This window comes from Pectinophora gossypiella, chromosome 29 (genome assembly GCF_024362695.1).
Source record: "Pectinophora gossypiella chromosome 29, ilPecGoss1.1, whole genome shotgun sequence".
Lineage (NCBI taxonomy): Eukaryota > Metazoa > Arthropoda > Insecta > Lepidoptera > Gelechiidae > Pectinophora > Pectinophora gossypiella.
The window spans coordinates 4,691,642-4,714,034 of NC_065432.1; the positions used below are offsets into that span (position 1 = coordinate 4,691,642).

Below are 22,393 nucleotides of genomic sequence, written 5' to 3' on the forward strand. Positions count from 1 at the left end.
CCTTCGATGGGTCTGCTCTTGGCCCCGGTCTTGCCCGAAGGCATTGACAAGGCCTAAGATGGAGCGAGCTCGCCCAGATGGTAGATGAAAAAAATGAAGATGATGACTGAAGTAGCAAAATGGTATAGATGACTTCCAACATCAACTATTAGTAGTTATGCAACGCTCGTTATGAACCTGATCATAAGTTCACAGTCATGTCCCAATTGGGGTAGTCAGAGGCACATCCATCGCAAGGTGGAACGAGGTGTCTTGTATGAAGTGTTCGGGAAGTTGGTTAGATATGAACTCACATTAGTCATGTACTCGTGCAGCAGATCCTGCAGCGCCTGGCGGACGGCGTTGCACTCCGCCACGATGCGCTCGCGACGTTCATCTCTGAAAAATAAAACACAATTCGTAAAAAAATAAAAAATATAAGAAAACTAGTTTATTTCCAAATCAACATAATATATAAATACCCATTATATACCCAATACCCGTCCCTTTCCTTTTCGGCGGAAAAGAAAATGACAGATATAACTTAAAATAAAATTAGATGGTGTTTACAGGGATTAGCACCAATATCTGAATAAGTACTAAAAATACTTGTGTCGGGAATCTTCTTCTTCTATCGTGTGGGTTTTGAGGCGAATTACTAACCTCATCAACCCTGGTGTCAGGGTTACTATTGAGCCGCCAAAGGCCCCTGACATGACTCATTTATAACGACTACGTACTTACACAGTAAGTAGTAACCGGGACCAACGGCTTAACGTGCCTTCCGAAGCACAGATCGTCTTACTTTCGGACAATCAGGTGATCAGCCTGTAATGTCCTAACCAAACTAGGGACCACAAAGTAATTTTTGTGATATGTCCCCACTGGGAATCGAACCCAGGTCCTCCGAATCGTGAGTCCAACGCTCAACCACTGGGCCGCGGAGGCCGTGTCGGGAATGACTAGCTTGCTTCTTCTTATATATATAAATAAATGAACTATGCCGCATCGCCGTCTATAATGGTCGAACGGCACGATGTGCTTCGGAAGGCACGTTAAGCCTTTGGTCCCGGTTACTACTTAATGATGTAAGTATGTAGTCGTTACATGAGCCATGTCAGGGGCCTTTGGCGGCACAATAGTAACCCTCCAGTGTTGATGAGCTCGGTTTTTTATCTCACAACTAACACGAGAGAAGACAATAAATATACAGGGTGTTAGTGACATCGTAACGAAAACTTTGAGGGGTGATTCAGGCCATGATTCTGAGTTGATATCAAGTAGAAATTTCCGTCGCAAAAGTATGGATTGGAAAATAATTAAAAAGAAAAGAAAAATTTTCATGAATTTTTTGACACGAAATTCCACTTGATATTAACTCAGAATCATGGTCAGAACCATCCCCCTCAGTATTCGTTACGGTGTCACTAACACCCATACCTACTTATATGGCTACCGTATGGACTTGTACGGGGTGTAAGTGTCATCGTAACGAATACTGAGAGGGATGATTCATCTGATTATTCTGAGTTAATATCAAGTGGAATTTTCCATCGCAAATGTATAGAATTGAAAATAATTTAAAAATACTAAAAAAAAAACATGAATTTTGCGACGGAAAATTCCACTTGATTTTAACTCAGAATCATGGTCTGAATCAACCCCCTCAGTATTCGTTACGATGTCACTAACACCCAGTATATTTTCTTTCTTTTTTTTAAATAAGCAAAAATATGCTAAGTTGCCTCTGTATTATACCTCCTAATCAAGGTGGCGGCCCATAACCTGGCGGTGGACCTCTGTAGATAGAGTGATCTTGTGGTCCACCTGTACCGTACTGTGGTCCACCTGTACCATACTGTGGTCCACCTGTACCATATTGGGGTCCACCTGTACCATATTGCGGTCCACCTGTACCATATTGTGGTCCACCTGTACCATACTGTGGTCCACCTGTACCATACTGTGGTCCACCTGTACCATACTGTGGTCCACCTGTACCATACTGTGGTCCACCTGTACCATATTGTGGTCCACCTGTACCATATTGTGGTCCACCTGTACCATATTGTGGTCCACCTGTACCATATTGTGGTCCACCTGTACCATATTGTGGTCCACCTGTACCATACTGTGGTCCACCTGTACCATACTGTGGTCCACCTGTACCATACTGTGGTCCATCTGTACCATACTGTGGTCCACCTGTACCATGTTGTGGTCCACCTGTACCATGTTGTGGTCCACCTGTACCATGTTGTGGTCCATCTGTACCATATTGTGGCCCGCTTGGATTATATTGTGGCCCACCTGGACCACCTCACAAGCCACACGATAGAAGAGAAGATTACCTAGTACAGGAGCTGTCAGCCATAAGGGCGGCGCCAGATATGATGGACTCCAGCCGCTCCTCCAGCGAGGGCCGCGTGCGAAGCTCGGAGTAGGCCAGGGGCTCCATCACCATGCGCTCCTGTAACAAACACAAAACGAATGTTAATACCTTGGCATAGAATACGGAATAACACTACATATAGAACGGCAACTCTCCGCTCCCCACCAGCGGCTGAGCTAGGTTTACCTCACCCCCTCGGTCTTACTTTAGTCTTCGCCGTCAGACGTCACACACACAGACGCGCGTGTACGATAACGTCAACGTAGTGTCTTTGTAAAACGAGGTTGTTTGTATCATGGTACAACAAAACCAGATATGTTTAAGTGACGGCTAACATTTCAAGGTTAGCCCAGCTGACGTCATCCCACCCTGTGTTGCCATTTCGTAAAAAATAAATTACCCGCGACCAACGTTTTTGTATTTACTTTGCAAGGAAATTTTGAACTTTTCGTAAAGGAGTAATAAGTATACTCCACCACGCTGCTCCACTGCGGGTTGGTGGTGTTTGGGCGTGCCTTCCAAAGCACAAAAAAAATGAATTGTAAATTAAAGAATTGAATTATTGATTGCTTGATAAACTAACAAACAAATAAGTGGTACAAAATGCGGGCTTATCGCTAAAGTGGCAATTCCTTCCAGGCAACCTGTTATACTTACATCGAAGTCGTCGAGAGCCTGAGCCAGTTCTCCGGGGCCCTCCACTGGGGGCCGATTGTTACCTGCATTGGGGAAAGAATCAGAAATCAGAATCATTTATTCAACGTAATTATCATGGATAAAATTGTTGAAGGTCAATGTAACATTTTTGAATTTACGTCATTTCGCAAGGTGTTATGGCTGAGGAGAAGATATGACAAGAAACTGCAACAGCAACACATCTTTTAAAAACCAATGACGGTATAAATTACAAGTTATTTAATAACTAGAGGAACACATTCAATACCAGTAACTTTATCATTTAGGTAATCATTAATCTTATAATAAGCTTTTTTACATAAAGTAAGCTTCACATGAGCTTTAAATTTATTTTCGGACAAATTAAAAATATTACCTGGTATTTTATTGTAAAAACGTATACATAAGTCACTTCTTACTAACATAATATGGATGTAATTTTTTGATCCGAAATAAACAATTTTTTTTTTATAACCCCAAAAAAGATGAATTTAATTTACATAATCTAGAATTTTGAATAGCAGAAAAGAAAAATAGATCATTTGGTATATTTATTAACGCTTTAAGAGATATAATATAGGCTGTTTATAGGCAATATTTTCAGGGACCTGTGCTGAGTGTGACTATCTCTTTCGCTCTTTATTTAAGAGCTGCGCTTTTGTCGCTGGAGTAATCGCCTTCATTACTCCATACATAGGGCGTGTAGAACGGTGGTTACCCCAATCGCCTTCCGTTCCGCAGTACACCGACCAATTTCTCAATCGGTGATGTTCTAGCTAGAGCCCTACTAGAATCCGTTTCCTCGGCCTCCAACCAGTACTGATACCGCTGCTGCTCGGCTTGACTATGTGTGTGGTAAATAGTAACTATGTTGCCGACTGAATAAAGATCTATTTGAATTTATGTTGACACTCACCGCCTCCGGGCGTGGGTCGCCCCTGGGCCACAGCGGAGATGGTATCCACGGCCGAGCACACAGCGCGCAACACGTAGTCGCGGTTAGCCTTCGCCGCGGCCAGCTCCGGGTGACGCACGTACACCTACAGTAAAACATATAACACTGTATTAATACGATACATATAAAATAAATCAAAGACAGTCTTAGTCAGAAACAGTTTCAGGCGAAGAAAATCTCGGTCATGGACAGTCTCATTCATAGACAGTTGAGTTATAGAGTATCAGTTATAGATGACTGAGTCACAGACAGTATCAGTCATAAACAGTCTCAGTCACATGCAGTCGCAGTCACGGACAGTGTCAGTCACAGACAGTATCAGTCACAGACAGTCTCAGTCACGGACAGTCTCAGTCACAGACAGTGTCAGCCACAGACAGTCTCAGTCATAAACAGTATCAGTTACATACAGTCTCAGTCACAGACAGTCTGAGTCGTAGACAGTCTCAGCCACAGACAATATCAGTCAGTTTCAGTCTCCAACCCAACAAAAATGGCTTACCTTGGAAGCAGTAAGCAGCATAGTTGAGTGTTTCTTCAGCACGGCCCTGGCAGCGGCCAGCTCGTCCTTCATCCTCGGCTCCTTCAGCTCGTGTTGCCTGCGAGCCGCCTGCGCAGCCAGCTCGTTGGCCGAGCGGCCGAACTGGCGCGCTGACTCCACCAGTTCTGATTGAGATGACGCGGACTTCAGCTTGTCGAGGTCTGTCTCCACCTGTTGGGAGAGAAAGGAAGTATTACGCATAATTTTAATTAAATTTTATCACGTCTTTCTGTTATGTATGCATAGTTATAAGTATAGGTACACCTAGCCCCGAACGAGTGTATGTGCCAACAATAAAACATTTGCAATTGGCCGTCTAACGAATCACTAGTGTGTTATTTCTCTCCATACACAACGAATACTTATCACTTTCTATGACGTCACAGTGTGTTTTGTCTTACAGATTCCATAGTAATTTGATGTTTAGTAAAAAGTAACTGATTTGACACAACATAAGCTTTCGAGTATATCCCAATTGGGGTAGTCAGAGGTACATCCATCGCAAGATGAACTAAGTACCCACGCCTCACCGAGCTTTCTGTACCAACGTGATAGGTGAGCCGTATCGCCGTCTATAATGGTCGAGCCAACTGTGTTAGTGACTGCACTTAAGATACATTAATAACTCATTGGTGCAAGTCCAGTACTTGAGTTCTAAAGCTAGTACATTAATAAATCTCTAACTATTCCAAGATGTTCGCATATCACGCCAGAGGGATTCTCTTAAAATGCATAAATGGTTTTGTCATAATTTTAATTATCATAATCCTTTTCGCATAAAGTTTTTAAGCATAATAGTACTTTCCCATAATAACATCTAGGAATACTGGTTTGTTAGGTATAACTTATTTTTGGACTAATATTTGTTGGTATAAATTTGATTCGCATATAAATAGGTATCCATAATTCTTTTTTAGAATAATAGTGTTTTGTCATAATTTTTACAAGGCATAACAGTAGGTTAGGGTTTATCTTACACACGAAAAGTATACTGAATGATCACCAACAGCATGAAATAGAGTCAAAAAATATAAAAAGTGACAATCATGAACCAAATGCAGCCAAGGAAAAAGTAAGTTTCGGAAATGTTCAAAGTTGTGCCAAAACTTTTCTTATTCGGAGTATAGTTTTTATGCTTATAATACTTATGCTTATATGTCATTATTGTCATTAATTATTATGCTTATGGTAGTTATGAGTTTCAAAATTATGCTTAAAAAGTTATGACAAATTAATACTATGCGTAACTAATAATAGGACAAGTAACATTATGCCATGGTAAATTATTACATAAAAAATTATGCGTAAAAATAGAGAACCCACGCCAGAAGCACTAGGCGGATTGATTAACATCTCCAATAGGAATCATCGCGCTATGACTCTTTAGGGTTAGCGCAGCTGGGCACACGGAGTGGCGCGGTACATTTTTATTTTTTATTTTTGACGTGACTTATTGTAGATTTACCGCAGATGGCATTAATTACTTGGCCGGATAAATGTGGAGCACTGAGAGCTCTCACCCGGTACAACGTTTAAGACAACAGGCCCGAGGGTGCCCAGTTGGGCGCGAACCTCGACTCAGGGCGTCGTCTGAGAGGAAAAATAATACCAGCGTCGTGGTTCACGTCGCCACTTGTACTGAATGAGGCCCTTTTATCTCAGGACGTCCACCATCAACTTATGATCATTTCGACAAACATCCGTCTCGCTTTTTTGTAATTGTTTTAGTGGAATTGGAGATGTCCTTAGAAAAGGTTCAATACGATCTACTCTGAACCGGCGTGCGTGTATGAAGCGATTGATGAATGTGGAGGAAGCAAGAGAAGTGTGTCAGGATCGAAGCAAATGGAATTCTATAGTCTCTGCTTACCCCGGTGGGAAATAGGCGTGAGTTTATGTATGTATGTATGTTTAGTGGAATTTTATGATTTTGTTTGTTTTTTTGTGTGTGGCGTCCTTTTATAAAAAACTATGTATATACTATTCTATTCTAAAAATATTTGAAAGAATTAATCGACCCTAATAGGTCGATAGCGGGGTTCTTTTGGCGCGGTACAGCTAGTTACAAGATATTTTTTTTTCTCATTATTTTTAGGAACTTTTGTTTCTAAAACATGCCAGCCCCATCGACCCTTAACATCTACTACAATCTATTATAAGGGTGAAAATCAAAATGTGCCAAGTCCGGCGTCGAACCCCCACACCATTCCTCCGCGAAAAATTGGGCTCCGACGTGAAAAAGGATAGCTCCAGCGACGAGGTAACTTGTTCCTCTAAACAACTAGAACCTTACAAGATATGAGGCCTAGATAGTTCGAGAGAATGAAGGAAGGGAGGAGTGATCAGGGGTGATAGATTGTTGTGGTTGTCCTCACCGTCCGGAGCTTGTTGAGTAGTAGGTGCACGTCCACCATGTCTGCCAGGATGAGCAGCCGCGTGACGGCGCACAGCAGCGCCCGCGCCGCGCGCACCATGGCGCCGCGCACCGTGGACGCGCACGGCTCCTCGCTGAACTCGCGCGCCGCCACGCTCATGGCCGCGCCTGCGGGGTAGCCGGTTACACTGGCCCTTACCACGGTCTTAAGGGGCTCCCCAAATATGTACGGTCACGAGCATTAATATGTATACACTTTGCTACCATGTCGCATTAACTTTTTTGACAAATTGAACTGTAAGCCTCACTAAATGTCAAATATGTTAGTGCGACAGAGTCCTTTTTTTTTTTTTTTTTTTTGACGTGACTTATTGTAGATTTGCCGCAGATGCATTAACTACTTGGCCGGACAAATGGGGAGCGCTGAAGGCTCTCACCCGGTACAACGTTTAAGACGACAGGCCTGAGGGTGCCCAGTTGGACGCGAACCTCGGCTCAGGGCGTCGTCTGAGAGGAAAAATATTTGAAAGAATTAATCGACCCTAGTGGGTCGATAGCGATAAGCGCTGAATGAGGGAATGCGACAGAGTCCTAAAGTGGGTACATTATATTGCTTATGGCTGTACAGGGTGTTAGTGACACCATACCCAATACTGAGGGGGATGGTCCAGCTCATGATCCTGAGTTGACATCAAGTAGAATTTTCCCGTGCTAAATTCGTGTTTTTTATTTAAAATTATATTTTGCGATAGGTAATTCCATTACATTCCATTACATAGAACACGTTCAGCTGCTTCTCTTCCCGGGCATGTCGTAAAAACCGACAGAGGGATTGTGTCCTCTAACATGATGGACTAATGTTATGGGCGATAGGCTGATCCCTTATCACCATAAGGTTCATCATATCCATCTTTGGACTTCGTATCAACAGTGGCTGCAAGTTGTCTTTGATTACTTGTGGCTCTGCCCACCCCATTAGGGATTACGGGCGTGAGTTTATGTATGTATGTAATTCCATTATTGATATTAACTCAGAATCATGAACTGGATCATCCATCTCAGTATTAGGTATGTGAATGGTGATACTAATACTCAGGGTCAGCTGATCATCTTAGTATTTTAAGTTGAGACTCGATGACTTTACCCACTGGACTCGAGCATATCATACATAAACAGCCTATATACGTCCCACTGCTGGGCACAGGCCTCCCCTCAATCAACCTGAGGATATGGAGCATACTCCACCACGCTGCTCCAATGCGGGTTGGTGGAGGTGTTTTACGGCTAACAGCCGGGACCAATGGCTTAACGTGCCAACCGAAGCACGGAATCATCTTACTTTTTCGGACAATCAGGTGATTCAAGCCTGAAAAGTCCTTACCAAACAAAGGACAGTGATTTCGACAATATCCCCATCGGGAATCGAACCCTGACCTCCAGATCGTGAGCCTAACGCTCTAACCACTAGACCACGGAGGCTGTTACTGTACGGAGCATCATACTGCCAACATAATAATACGAAAATAATGACGCCATTCCTCCACTCAACCTTACTGGGGTAAACTCGAGATAGTTGTTGTGGCGACGTCTGAGAATACCGATTTTGAGCTGAGTTCAAGGTCTTACTTAAGGTTCCTTCCGTCGAGGAAGGTTCGACTTAACATCTTATAATACGGATGTTAATTCTACTAGGGACAGGATCTGACGGAGTCAAATCATCAAGATGCTACCCTTCAGACATGCAGGACTGATCCCAGAGAGAGATATTTAACAGTCAACTCACCAGCCTTCCTAACTTCTTCGACAGCAAGCAGCATCTCCTGAGTGATCTCCGGGTTCTCATAAGCGATCTGCTGTCCTCGCTCGATGAAGATCTCAGTGGCTCGCTCCACGGTGGCCACCAGAGCGCTGGCCCTCTTCGACTTGCCCGCTGTTGGGGAAATCACATTTATAACATAAGCATAACATTGGCATAGAATAAGGAATAATACTACGTACAGAAAGACAACTCTCCGCTTCCCACCAGTGGCTCCGTGGTCCAATGGTTGAGCGTTGAGCTTACGATCCGGAGGTCCCGGGTTCTTTTCCCGGTGGGGACATATTACAAAAATTACTTTGTGGTCCCTAGTTTGGTTAGGACATTACTGGCTGGTCACCAGATTGTCCGAAAGTAAGATGATCCGTGCTTCGGAAGGCACGTAGCTTCGGAAGCCGTTGGTCCCGGTTACTACTTACTGATGTAAATAAGTAGTCGTTACCATGAGCCATATCAGGGGCCTTTAGCGGCTCAATAGTAACCCTGATACCAGGGGTGATGAGGTTGGTACTCCACCTCACACCCCACACGATAGAAGACCAGCGCCTGAGTTAGGTCTTGGTACGACTTTGAAAGAGACTACGGGAGCCATTCCGCTCGCGTCAGACAGAGTACTGCGGGGCGGAAGGCAAGAGGGAAACCACTGCCCTGTTTTTCCCTTAAAAAGTAGCATGGAGAATGCTACACCTTCAAGAGCGTGACTCTTAAATCCCGTGTCCGTTCTGTACATAGAATCAATCTTTATTCTATGGATTAGTTAAACATATAGTTATTATACTTACATAGTTCATGTATCCTCTCGGCCACTTCCAAGACATTGAACAACGTAATAACATACTTAATCAGTTGTGGTATGTTACAGAATTAAAACTCAATAAATAGATCTAAACGGATATCATGAGGCAGTATTAAGTATACAAATAACTCTTATTTATGCATTTTATTACGTTTATGTACTTTGCGTGGTTTGACCCCCAATTATATTCTAATCAAGGGGCAGACACAAAAAAACACAAAAGAACCTCCTTGGACAGGGAAAACGCTGACCGATCGACTGCTTTGACCGATGACAAGTATAAACCAACCACAGCAGAGTAGCAACTAACAATGTCGTCTACCTAGCATTGATATTGAGGAGCTCGGTGGCACAGCGGTTAACGCGCTCGGTCTGCGATTGTTGAAGTTAAGCAACTTTCGCAAAGGCCGGTCATAGGATGGGTGACCACAAAAAGAAAGTTTTCATCTCGAGCTCCTCCGTGCTTCGGAAGGCACGTTAAGCCGTTGGTCCCGGCTGCATTAGCAGTCGTTAATAACCATCAATCCGCACTGGGCCCGCGTGATGGTTTAAGGCCCGATCTCCCTATCCATCCATAGGGAAGGCCCATGCCCCAGCAGTGGGGACGTTAATGGGCTGATGATGATGATGTACTTTATTGGGCGGAAGGCAAGAGGAAAACCACTGCCCTATTTTTCCCTAAAAAAAGTAGCATGGAAAATGCTGCGCCGACAAGTGCGTGGCTCTTAAAGTATGTACTTTGTACTCTTGTTATAAGAAAACCAGGTATATATTGATAGCCCGTTGATATCGTAAGTGTCAGGTACCATTAAATTGGTATCTCCAACATTCCAAGGATGTTAGATAAGCAATTGATTCCCCCCAACCCCCACCGATACAACCAGCCATCAAATACTAGAACACAATGAAGCACCCCATCAGAGCAACAACATACTTCGACACTCATATTGCGACACTCAATACGCTGTCCCTGAGAACTAGCGAGAACCTGGCTGAACTAATGCTAGCCCTTACAAACTTAAACTGGCCAGTTTAAGTGAGGTTCGACGATTGGGTGATCGAATAGAGAAAAATGGAAGGAGCTGGGGGAGGCCTTTGCCTGCAGAAGGCACACAGGCGAAAATAAAACAAAACAAAAATAATAATAATAAAAAAGTCTGAAATAAAGGCTTATAATAATAATAAAGGGAAATCACACCATGAGAGCGAAAAACCCTTCTTCAAAAAATTCCAGGCACATTCCAACAATATATGGTAAAGGTAATCGGTCTTATTACAGACGTGCCACAGAGGTGAAGGTTTAATACCCATTAAGCAATAAAGATCCATACGTAATAGATGGAATACTTACGTCTCTTTTTCTTAGCAGCCTTATCCTTGCTGTTCACCAGCGTGGTCACTTGCAACACGAGCGGCTCGAGGGTCCGCTCCACGGACGTGGTCCGTATCTCCAGGTTCTTGGGGTCCCATTTGAGGGTGAGTGTCCCCGTGTTGGTCTGCCCGTAGGGGTCGACCAGGGTCGTCATCGTGGCTGGAAGGTAATGTGTGTGGAATTTTATTCTATTCTATTCTAATAAATAATGATATTAATGATGTAACAGCCTCCGTGGTCTAGTGGTTAGAGTGTGGGGCTCACGATCTGGAGGTCCGGGTTCGATTTCCGATGGGGTCATTGTCGAAATCACTTTGTGAGACTGTCCTTTGTTTGGTAAGGACATTTCAGGCTTGAATCTCCTGATTGTACGAATTGAAATTGAATTAAATGGAATTGAAATGAAATTGAATTGGTCAACCAGATAATATAAACTAAAAGCCTTACACAAGAGTGGCTCTGCCGACCGGCCATTGACTTCTCTGTTGCCAAGGGAAATTACACCATAAGAGTGAAAAATACTTCACCCGTCTGAATTCTGGGCACAATGCAAGATTGTATGGTATGTCTGTCAGAAGACAGACATTGCACAAAGGTGAGGGTTTAATACCATTTCTTTGGCTAAGGGTTACGCTAAAATACCTAGGAGGCTGATCACCCAGGGTCACAGCATGGTCTCACAATCTTTTTTTTTCCTTTAACGTGTGGGTTGTGAGGTGAATTACCAACCTCATCAACCCTGGTGTCAGGGTTATTATTGAGCCGCCAAAGGCCCCCGACGTGGCTCATGTAACAATTACTCACTTAGTAGTAACCGTAAGTCATCAGTAAGTAGTAACCGGCCGTAACGTGCCTTCCGAAGCACGGATCATCTTACTTTCAGACAAGGAAATAAAGAAATACATACATTTTCTAAAAAAACTTTTTTCATCCCTCTTAATAAGCATTATGATGGAACATTCTAAAAATTTCTCTTCGTCTTTGACAACGAAAATTAATTGTCGTACCTATTAAATTTTTATAATGCTTGCATAATATTAAATTTTTATAATGTGAATAAGTAATATGCAAGCATTATAAAATAGGACAATTTTAATAGAAGAACATGTCAAAGTATAAACAACACCATAGCAACCACAGTAATAAACTAAACAAGAGAAGCGAGATGGTATACGATCTCTTCACAGCCTCCGAACTTTTAAGAATTTGAAATTCTATTTGGAAATTCTTTTAAGACCAATTTTTCCACTCAGCTCTTCTAGTCTTGGACCATACAGTGGCTTAGTGAGCATATCTGCCAATTGTAATGCGGACGGTACTTGCTTCACTACCAATTCTCCATTGGTGACACACTCGCGTACAAATAAATGTTTGAGCTTAATGTGTTTGGTACGCTTGTGATACTCGTATTTTGGATTATGGGTTAGTTTTACAGCCGATTCGTTATCCAAATAAAGTATAGGCTTTTCTAGGGGGATCAAAGAGATCAAATCCAAATCCTTAAATAGAGCATTCAGCCACAGTATTTCTTGTGCAGTCTCACTAGCGGCCATTATTTCTGCCTCTGTCGACGAGATTGAGACAGTTCCTTGTCTTTGACTTCTCCAGCTTAAAGCTGCGCCAGAGTACATGCAGACATATCCCGACGTCGATCGTCCAGTTGTTTGATCACCAGCCAGATCGGCATCGCTGTAGCAGACTATATGTGAAGGTGATTTTGCTGTATACGTTAGGGCATTGTCTTGTGTCCCTTTCAGGTATCTGAATATACGTTTTACTAGTATAACGTCTTTCCTTTCTGGTGTCGCAAGGTTTCTGGATGCTACACCAACAGCATATGAAATATCTGGTCGAGTGCCTACTGATAGATATGCTAAAGCACCAACAGCTTGTCTGTAAGGGAATTTTCCAGTTACTACATCCTCATCTGCCGTGTAGTTTTCTTTAGTTATAGGAGTTGGTGCTGCTTTGCAATTAGTCATGCCGTATTTTTGTAGCACCTTTTTTGTATAGGCTTTTTGTGAAATTGAGATGGAGTGATCATCATTCATATTAATTTCCATTCCTAGAAAGTAGGAAGCAGGTTTGGTTGTAATTTTGAATCTGGCTTTTAGTTCGTCTATGAACTCATCTCCTGCTGCAGTTGAATTATATGCAACCAGTCCGTCATCTACATACAATCCTATTAGGACTTTGGACTTTCCTTTAATTCTGACGTATAGGCAGGGATCTGCTTCGCTTTGCTGAAAGCCAACCTCTTGTAAAAAACCGGCTATGCACGAATTCCAACAACGCGGTGCCTGTTTCAGTCCGTATAAGCTGCGTTTGAGTTTGCAAACTCGTTTGGTTCCATCGTGAAAACCTTCAGGCTGTTTAACATAGATCTCTTCTTCGACTGATCCATTAAGGAAGGCAGTTGCTACGTCAAACTGTCGAAGCTTTAAATTTTCTTTGACCGCAATTGCTATGATAGCTCGAATCGTGCTAAGGCGAGCTACGGGACTAAATGTTTTATCATAGTCAACGCCTTGTTGTTGGGAGTAGCCTTTAACAACTACCCTTGCTTTGTATTTATCTATGGATCCATCTGGATTAGTTTTCAATTTAAAGACCCATTTGCAAGGCAGTGCTTTTCTTCCTTGAGGTAGATCTACTAAATCCCAAGTCTGATTTTCATGTAATGAGTTTATCTCACTCAACATGGCCTTCAGCCATTCGTCTTTGTAAGGGGATTCCATTGCTTGTTTATAAGTTATTGGATCCTTCGGTAAGTTTTCAACTTCAGCTACGGCTTCCAGTACAAAGTCATCAAACCTTTGTGGTCGCCCTATTGTTGATCTGTCTCTCAAATTATAATGTCCCAGCTCAGGTTCAGGTGAAATTTCGTCTTCAGTATCATGTTCGTTCGATTCGGATTCAGTATCGTGAACAACGGGTTCAGAATCGTGAAATTCTAGTTGATCATCATCAGTGTATTGATCAACATCACCTATTTCTTGAGTGGAATCTGGAGCGACTGGCATTTGAATTGAAGTTGGTTTATCAGGAATGTCTTCAACGTTCAGTTGAATTTTTGACATAGTCGAGACGGAGTGTGTAAGATTGTCGAAATTATCTGTAGTATTTGAGTAGAAGTTTGTCTGGACAATTCTTACATCTTTAGAAATCAAAGTCCTGCGTTTATTAGGAATAAATACCCTGTAGGCTTTGCTGGTGTCTGAATATCCAACGAATACTCCTGTAATTGCTTTAGCGGCAAACTTAGAACCTTTATTTGGACCTTTTAGAAGCACAAATGCCTTAGCTCCAAAAGTATGAAGATGGTTGACGCAGGGTTTTCTTAGAACCCATTTCTCAAATGGCGTTCTGTTTTCTATAGCACTGTTTATGCTTCTGTTTGATAAGTAATTCGCCGTATTGATGGCTTCTCCCCATAGAAACATAGGTGCTTTGGCGTCAATTAGCATTGCTCTCGCTTTTTCTAGTAGAGTGCGATTTTTGCGTTCCGCGATTCCATTTTGGTGTGGAGTGTAGGGCGCGGATAAGCGTCTTGCTATCCCACTCTCTTGTAGATAGGCTTGAAATTTACTGTTAATGTATTCAGTCCCGTTATCAGTTTGCAAGTGCTTGATTTTATTTCCAGTAAATGTTTCCATTTCGTGTTTATAAGATTTGAAGTGATTTAGGACTTCGGATTTGTTTTTCATTAAGTATACGCGCCCATATCTGCTGTAATCGTCTATAAAAGTGACGAAGTAGCGGTTCTTTCCGTTGGAAGGAGTAATAGGGCCACACACGTCGCTATGAACTATCTCCAAACGTTCAGTTGTTCGAGGAGTTGTTCTTTGTGGAGGGCTTGGAATGCGCGTCATTTTTGCTTGAATACATGCATCGCAGTCAGACAGTGACTCTGTTTTTTCAAAGTTTAAACCTACCAATGTCTCGTTGTTGAGCGCTAGACGGAGGTCTTTGACGTTCATATGTCCAAGCTTTTTGTGCCATTCCAGTAAGGAGTTTTTCTTCCCATTGTTTGCAGTTGTTTCAGACGTAGCTGCGTAATTTCGTTCAATGCTTTGCGACTTGACATAGTAGAGTCCGCTGTTTTGACATTTGTCTGCAGTCATAACAAGATCTCCAGTCTTATTGCGTACGAACGCTTTCTCTTTTTCAAAGGTTACAGAAGCTCCATGTTTTGTCATCTTGGTCACTGAGAGTAGATTTTTGCTAAGTGACGGTACATATAGAGTGTTTTCAAGATTGATCGTACTGTGTTTGGTTTTCAGTGTTACTCTGCCCTGACCTTTAATTTCAGTAGAGTGCTCATCTGAGGCAAAGTTAAGTTTTCTTGAAACTGTAGTTAAGTTTTCGAAGTACCCGTGTTGAAATGTCATGTGAGAGGTACAGCCACTGTCAAGTACCCAGTCGTTCTGGTCGCTATTGTTTGAAGTAAGGAAGCACTCTTCGGCGTAGTAGGAGCTTTTAGATTTAGAGTCTGTTTCTTTATTTCTCTTCCAGCAGTTAGAGCAGATCTTGTGCGTCTTTTTCTGGAAGATGTGGCGTCCCTTTTTCTTACAGATTTTGCAAGAAGCATAGAGTGCGTCTTCTTCATGTAGTGAGGACTCAGGTGTATTGGTCGTTTGGCAACGGCGGGCTTCGCCTTCTTCAATTATTTTGATTTTAAGCAATTCGGGCTTAGGGAGATCGTCGCGTGACTCAATAGCAATCCTAAAGTTCTCATAGTCTGGAGAGAGGCTGTATAACAACATTATCGACAATAGGTCTTCGTGTATGTTGATGTCCATGTCGGCAAGTTTACCAACAATGTCCATAAATTTGTTGACATGAGATCGCACATCCTGATCTTCGAGTTTTGTCAAAATCAACTGTTTAAGCAAGGATGCTTTTCTTGCGGGTCCCTCGCTTGCGTATATACTTTTTAGTTTATCCCAGAGTTCTTTCGCAGTTTTACAATTTTTAATTTGCTTTAGTTCAGAGGGAGCGATCATTAGGATAAGTTCGGATTTAGCCTGTTTGTCTCCCGTCTGATCTGCAGCGGCGGAACTCTCAGTTAAGGACGTTTCAACATATTTCCACAATTTGTTACGAACCAGTACTGCTTCAGCTTGAATAACCCAGGTGTCGTAGTTGTCCTTGTTCAAAGGCTCAATTTTTATGACCGACATTTTGGTAGGTATACTTTTTGCTTTTAGCACTGTTCACTGTTCAAGTGGATTTTTTTGGAACCACGCTCTGCTACCATATTAAATTTTTATAATGTGAATAAGTAATATGCAAGCATTATAAAATAGGACAATTTTAATAGAAGAACATGTCAAAGTATAAACAACACCATAGCAACCACAGTAATAAACTAAACAAGAGAAGCGAGATGGTATACGATCTCTTCACAGTACCAAAACTAAGTTCATAAAAATTTCAGAGCACTAATTATAGACAATACAGTATTGATTTATTTTAAGCTGGTAAGAAATCAATGTTTATGCATATTCTATCGTGTGTAAGCATTATTTCGAGGCAAGACAATGGTGTATTTGTTTAAGAACCGTGTTAATGTTGATAACATAAGGGTATTCACACAATAATGTAAAAATGTATAAGTAGTATGAGTCATGGTAACATTCTCTTGAGAAAATTCAACGAAATTGGCCTAATTAACACGTAAAAACAGCACAAAACGTACATTTAGTTACTTTAAATTATAGTTTTGACGCCAAAAACACTAACGTTCACGTAAAAACTACAAAAACGAGTGTATAAATAAACAAAATTAAGAACACGAAAATTAATGTAACGCGACCGAATTCAAAAGAAGTTGTATGGATTAACCTATTACTACACATAGGTTGCTTTTAATTTGATCGGATAGCATATTGACATCTGCATAGGTTTATAATTACCTTATTTTTCAGCCGATTCCCCGATGATCTCTCAATGATACACTATAATTACGTTACACAAATAGATAATTCACTAAAACACACTGCTATTAAAGTAAAAATCTGACGAATTAATACAAAAATTACGAGATTTTCGCACAACAAACTCAAGGCGTGTCAAAAACCACATACACTGTGTTGTCACACTAAATAAATTAGTTTTTTTTTTTTTTTTTATAAGGGTTATGGCCTGGAATCAAGTCCTTTGGGCCAAGTCTTCGTTTCATGTCTTTTAAATTATTTTAGTTTGTACGTAGCACAAGCACAGCACAAAATATGTTTATAAATTCACAACAGTGTTTTTTATGTATTTATATAGTGGAGCGAGACATTTTTCACTATGTAGTAGGTCAATAAGGCGGCGGGAGGAAGTTACTTGATTGTCAATTTGAATAATGTCACTGATTTCACTCGCAAGCACTAATCTTTGAATAGAAAATTGACGACACACAAAAATCATATGTTCTATGTCGGGCGAGTCTTCACTATTGCAATACGGACAAGTTTGCTGCTCAATTATTCGCAGTCTTGTAAGATGTGCTGGTGTCTTATGGTGGCCAAATCTCAGTCTATTGATGGTACATATGAATTCTCGGCTAGCACGTTTGTATTCGGGCTTCGAATACCATGGCTTAGTTGGTAAGTCTTCTTGTACTTCTCCATACCATTTGCCCTTTTGTTCTTGATCCTTTTTCCACGCGTCCTTCCAGAGCTGTTGTACGTCGCTTCTTATCAAACCATAGTAATCAGTTAATGGAACCTTTACAATACATTTAACATCTAATGCGTTAATCCCTTCAAATGCAGTCTTATCCGCTATTTCATTGCCAGAAATTCCTCTATGTGAAGGAATCCACATAAAAGCTATGTCTATTCCTTTTAAATATAGTTCATATATATAGTGCTTAATTATATACAACAAATAATTAGTTTTAAAGGAGATATTTATCTTTTTTAAACTTTCAATAAGACTCAAAGAGTCAGTTAAAATTAAAAATCTTTTACTAATAGTTACAAGTCGAATCAGTTTTATAGCTTCTAAAACTGCATAAGCCTCTGCTGTAAATATAGAACATTGGTTATCAAGAACAAAGCTTTGAGCAAACTTAGTTTGGGGATTATAAACAGCTGATCTTACATAATTATCACCCTTACTGCCATCAGTGTATAAAGTATAAAATGGTTGGTTATCATCTAAAAATGCTAACAGGTCATTATTACAACATACTGTGGATTTGATAACTGTGATAGGATGTATTATACTGTTAAAAGAGTGATTGTAACAAGGCCATTTAGACTGCTTAATGATATTAGAACATTTTCTATGCATTTCCAGATAAATACGACACAAATGTGGAGAGACACTTTGCAAGATGTCAACTGCATCAGCCAATGGACCCGAGACTGGTATCAGGTGAGGAACCACTCTTTCAATTACATAATTGTTTTGAGATGACAACAATTTTACACAGTATCTTTCAGCTAACACAATCCTTCTCAAAACCAAAGGCATGATTTTGGTTTCAACCTCCATGGCTCTTATAGGTGTTGAACATATAGCTCCAGATATAATTCTCAAAGCTTTGTTCTGTATAATATCTAGTCTATGTACATAAGAACTATTCAAATATGCTAAAGTACTATAATCAAAGTGACTTCGTACAATGGATTTATACAACATTGACAATATATTAGGGTCTGCACCCCAAGATACTCCTGCAAGGCATCTCAGAACATTGAGACCTTTTAAAGCATTCTTACTAATATATTTAATATGGTCCTCAAATTTAAGGTTTTGGTCAATAACTACACCCAAAAACTTGTGCTGATTTACTCTTTGTATGACATCCCCACTGTACCTAATATCTACAGTAGGACTGTCATCACCAAATATCATCAAACTGCTTTTAGAAGCATTTATCTTTAAATGTAATCTGTTACTATAGTAATTGTCCAATTGGCACAAGGCCGTATTAATATTACGCATTGCAATTAATAAATTTGAATGAGAGCTATACACCACTAAATCATCAGCAAACTGTAAAATATTTACATTACTAGTATCTACATATTTACATATCTCCGATGTGTACATGTTGTACAACAAGGGCGAGAGTGTAGCGCCCTGCATTGTCCCTTTGGATGCCATTTTAGGACCATGAAGGACATTATTGTATTTAACATATAATGTTCTGTTACTGAGAAAGTCATAAATCCATTTAGAGACTTGTCCAGGTATTTCAATACTTTCAGTCAAAATCTTGACTAGTATGCCAGGATCAACAGAGTCAAATGCTCCTTGCACATCTAAAAAGACACAAATTGTATTTAAATTAGCATTTTTGGCTTTTTTCAGGTCCGTGATAAGTGAGATAAAACTATCAGCACAACTACGCCCTCTGCGAAATCCATACTGAAAATATGGAAAGACACAATTCGACTCTGCATACCAGTCAAGGCGGTTTTTAATCATGTTCTCAAATATCTTTCCCAGACATGACGACAATGAAATAGGTCGATATGAAGTTGCAAGATCAGGAGGTTTACCAGCCTTTAATATTGGAACAACACATTGCGTTTTCCATGAGTTTGGAATAGATTTTTGAAGCCATAAACTATTTAGAATTTTAAGAAATAATTTCTGTACAGTAATATGTAAATTTTTTATAAGTAAATATGGAAAATTATCAAGACCTGGAGTAGTATTTTTCCTAGATTTTAGACTAAATATGAATTCTTCCCAAGAAAAACGATCTAACAGAAATCTAGATTTTGGATTATCATTATTAAGATTAAAGTAGGTGCCAACTGCATTAAAGTTTATCAAATTAGTATTATCAGACAGTTTTAAAAGAAAAGGTTGAATAAACTCATCCTGACATGAATTGTTAGACTTCCTAACACCCCTAAATCTTTTAATAAGATTCCATATTCTGCTTAATGGAGTGGTTCTGTTAAAGCTTTCACAAAGATTATTCCATGCATTTCTTTTTTGTTCCTTTAAAGTTCGTTTCTTCAAGGCATCTAATCGTTTATAATTAATGTAATTTTCTATAGTGGGTTCCTGCCTGTAAACTTTTAAAGCATCATATGAAGCAATAACGCTTTTACGACATGTGTCGTTCCACCAAGGGGCGGGGATCCTACTTCTAAAGTTGTCTGTTCTTACAAAACGGGGTATCAATATTAGTTTCAGTGAATCAAGACGTGCGCAAAAATCAAAATACGAATCTAAAGGATTGCTTTCATCTATCGTCATGTCCCGAAAATGTGACTCTGAGAGCTCTTGGAATCTCTTCCAATCCGTTCTATTATATAAAAATTTTTCCTCAGGGGGATTTATTTGATATCTGTCTATAGATAGCGCAATAGTAGTTATAGTAGGGTAATGATAGCTTCCCATAGCATCGTCATGTACCAACCAATCACAAAGGGGTGCAAGATTTGAACTTACAAAAGTAACGTCAATTGCTGATGGATTACGTGTAGGATAGTTAATAGTGGTATAATTTCCATCATTTAAAATACATAAATCACAATCATCTATTACATCATATAAATCTCTACCTCGGCCCTGGGTGGATATACAACCAAATGCAATATGATGTGCGTTAAAATCGCCACTAACTAATATAGGTTTCGGGAGATCCCTTATAATATTGCGCAATCTATTTAACCTGATATGGCTACTTGTAGGTGGACAATAAACACAAAGAATAGTAATGTTACCAATTACTGAAGAGACAGACAATGCAACAGTTTGAATGTCCTCATAAAATCTAGTATTTAGGATATTATATTTTAAATATGGCTTTATTAATATAGCGACACCGTTATGACTATTAATAGAATTTTTATTATAAAAGTTATACCCTGGTATACTAAAGTGCTGATGATCTTTAAGCCAAGTTTCGTTAAGCAAACATATATCGATATTATTATTATGTAGAAAATTTATTAGTAGTTCTTTTTTGCTAAAAACACTTTGAATATTATACTGCGCAATACGTAATTGTGACTGTGATACTAAGCTATTATCCATTATTAGTAGGTAAGTTTTTTAGTAGCATTTCTTGTATTAACACTGCCGTAATCGGCGTGTTATCAGTCTTGTTACCTAACTGAACTATTGTAGCTACGAGAGCTTGTAACACGTCTTTATTCTCAACGATTTGAGTTCGAATATTCGTGGAGGGTGCTGACGACACCATATATTCCTCAGGGAAAGCCTTATTTACAATATTCACAGGGTTGGTTTTATTTACAGGGGACTTTTTTGTAGGTTTATTTACATTGTTATTATTTATAGTATTATTAGTGTTAGACTTGTCTGGTAAAGGAGGGAAGTCTGTTTCATATGTTTTCGTGTTTGCTACACTTGCATAAGTAATTTTGTTTTTCTTTTCAAGCATCTTCTTAACCTTTACCGGACACGTCCTAGACACGGCCAGGTGAGGTCCGCCGCAGTTCGAGCAACAAAGCTCATCAGGCCTGTCACATTCCTTGTAAATATGTTCCCCGGAACAGATACTACATTTTTGCTTGCCATTGCAAACTTTGGCTGAATGATTAAATTTAAAGCAGCGGAAACACTGCTGCAGAGGTGGGATGTAATCGAACACACGGTACGAAAATAAATCATATTGTACACAATCAGGAAGCGAATTCGCCAGAAACGTTATGCTTACGGTCTGCAGTGGGACACGGTTCTGCCCCACCTTCTTCGTGAAGCGCCGTACTGCGACAATGTCGTACACAGAGGACAGTTTAGTGTATAATTCCTTGGTAGAGATATTTGTTGGGACAAAGCGAATCACCCCAACGCGCTCAATTTGTGCTGCCGGAATATATGCCTTCAGCTTGTACTTTTCCAAAAAAGCACTATTGTTCAATAAATTATTTGCAGTATTGTGCTGCTTAAATACCACCGCAATTTTATTGGCATTAATCCTGCGAATTGCCATTACACCTTTCACTTCCGTTGCAAAAATATGGTTCAAGTATATTGGACTTTTATTGCCTAAGCGTTCTTTGTCCAAACTTTCAATAAACACTTTATATTCAGTCATGAAACTATTTTCTGGATATTGTCTTTTATAGTTCGGTTTCAAGTAAGGTTTATATAAGTCACTATCCTCACCGCCGACGCCGCTACAGGACAGGGACAAGTCCTTCCTCTTTTTAGCAGGATTAGGGGGACCATCCCCCTGATCCTCATTTCCCTCCATGATAGGAGGACAGAAACACTATTTACACTATAATACAATGAAGTTCTATACAATTTTTAACAAAGAAATTAATAAAATTTTTCAAAAAAATTTCAAAAGTTGCGCCTTTGTTGAAGTTCCCGCCAAGACATCCATAAATTAGTTTACCGTTTTCCCAGTATTGCCAATTTATTAATAGTTTTAAATAGGACGTTCTTGGCACGGACCATGGATAATCGGCTTGTAAGTAAGAGCCCTACCCCTTTTTGTAATCGACACTCGAGGACTCGCTATCAACGCCATAATTCGGGCAAATGGCGAATAGGGCG

At 40.3% G+C, this 22,393-nt stretch overlaps 1 protein-coding gene across 2 annotated transcripts in view; it reads right to left on the reverse strand.

Annotated features, from left to right (window-relative positions):
• Positions 1–16,979, reverse strand: part of LOC126379388 (catenin alpha) — an 89,958-nt gene extending 72,979 nt beyond the window's left edge. For both annotated transcript variants that reach the window (XM_050028121.1, XM_050028122.1), the window contains exons 1-9: positions 16,819–16,979; positions 10,880–11,059; positions 8,700–8,846; positions 6,918–7,084; positions 4,504–4,713; positions 3,963–4,086; positions 3,029–3,090; positions 2,331–2,449; positions 294–378 (exon numbers count right to left, since the gene is read on the reverse strand). In XM_050028121.1, the coding sequence (XP_049884078.1) occupies positions 294–378; positions 2,331–2,449; positions 3,029–3,090; positions 3,963–4,086; positions 4,504–4,713; positions 6,918–7,084; positions 8,700–8,846; positions 10,880–11,054 (1,089 nt within the window). In that variant the 5' untranslated portion in view covers positions 11,055–11,059; positions 16,819–16,979. The remainder of the gene's footprint in view (positions 1–293; positions 379–2,330; positions 2,450–3,028; positions 3,091–3,962; positions 4,087–4,503; positions 4,714–6,917; positions 7,085–8,699; positions 8,847–10,879; positions 11,060–16,818) is intronic.
• Positions 16,980–22,393: the final 5,414 nt, after the last annotated feature.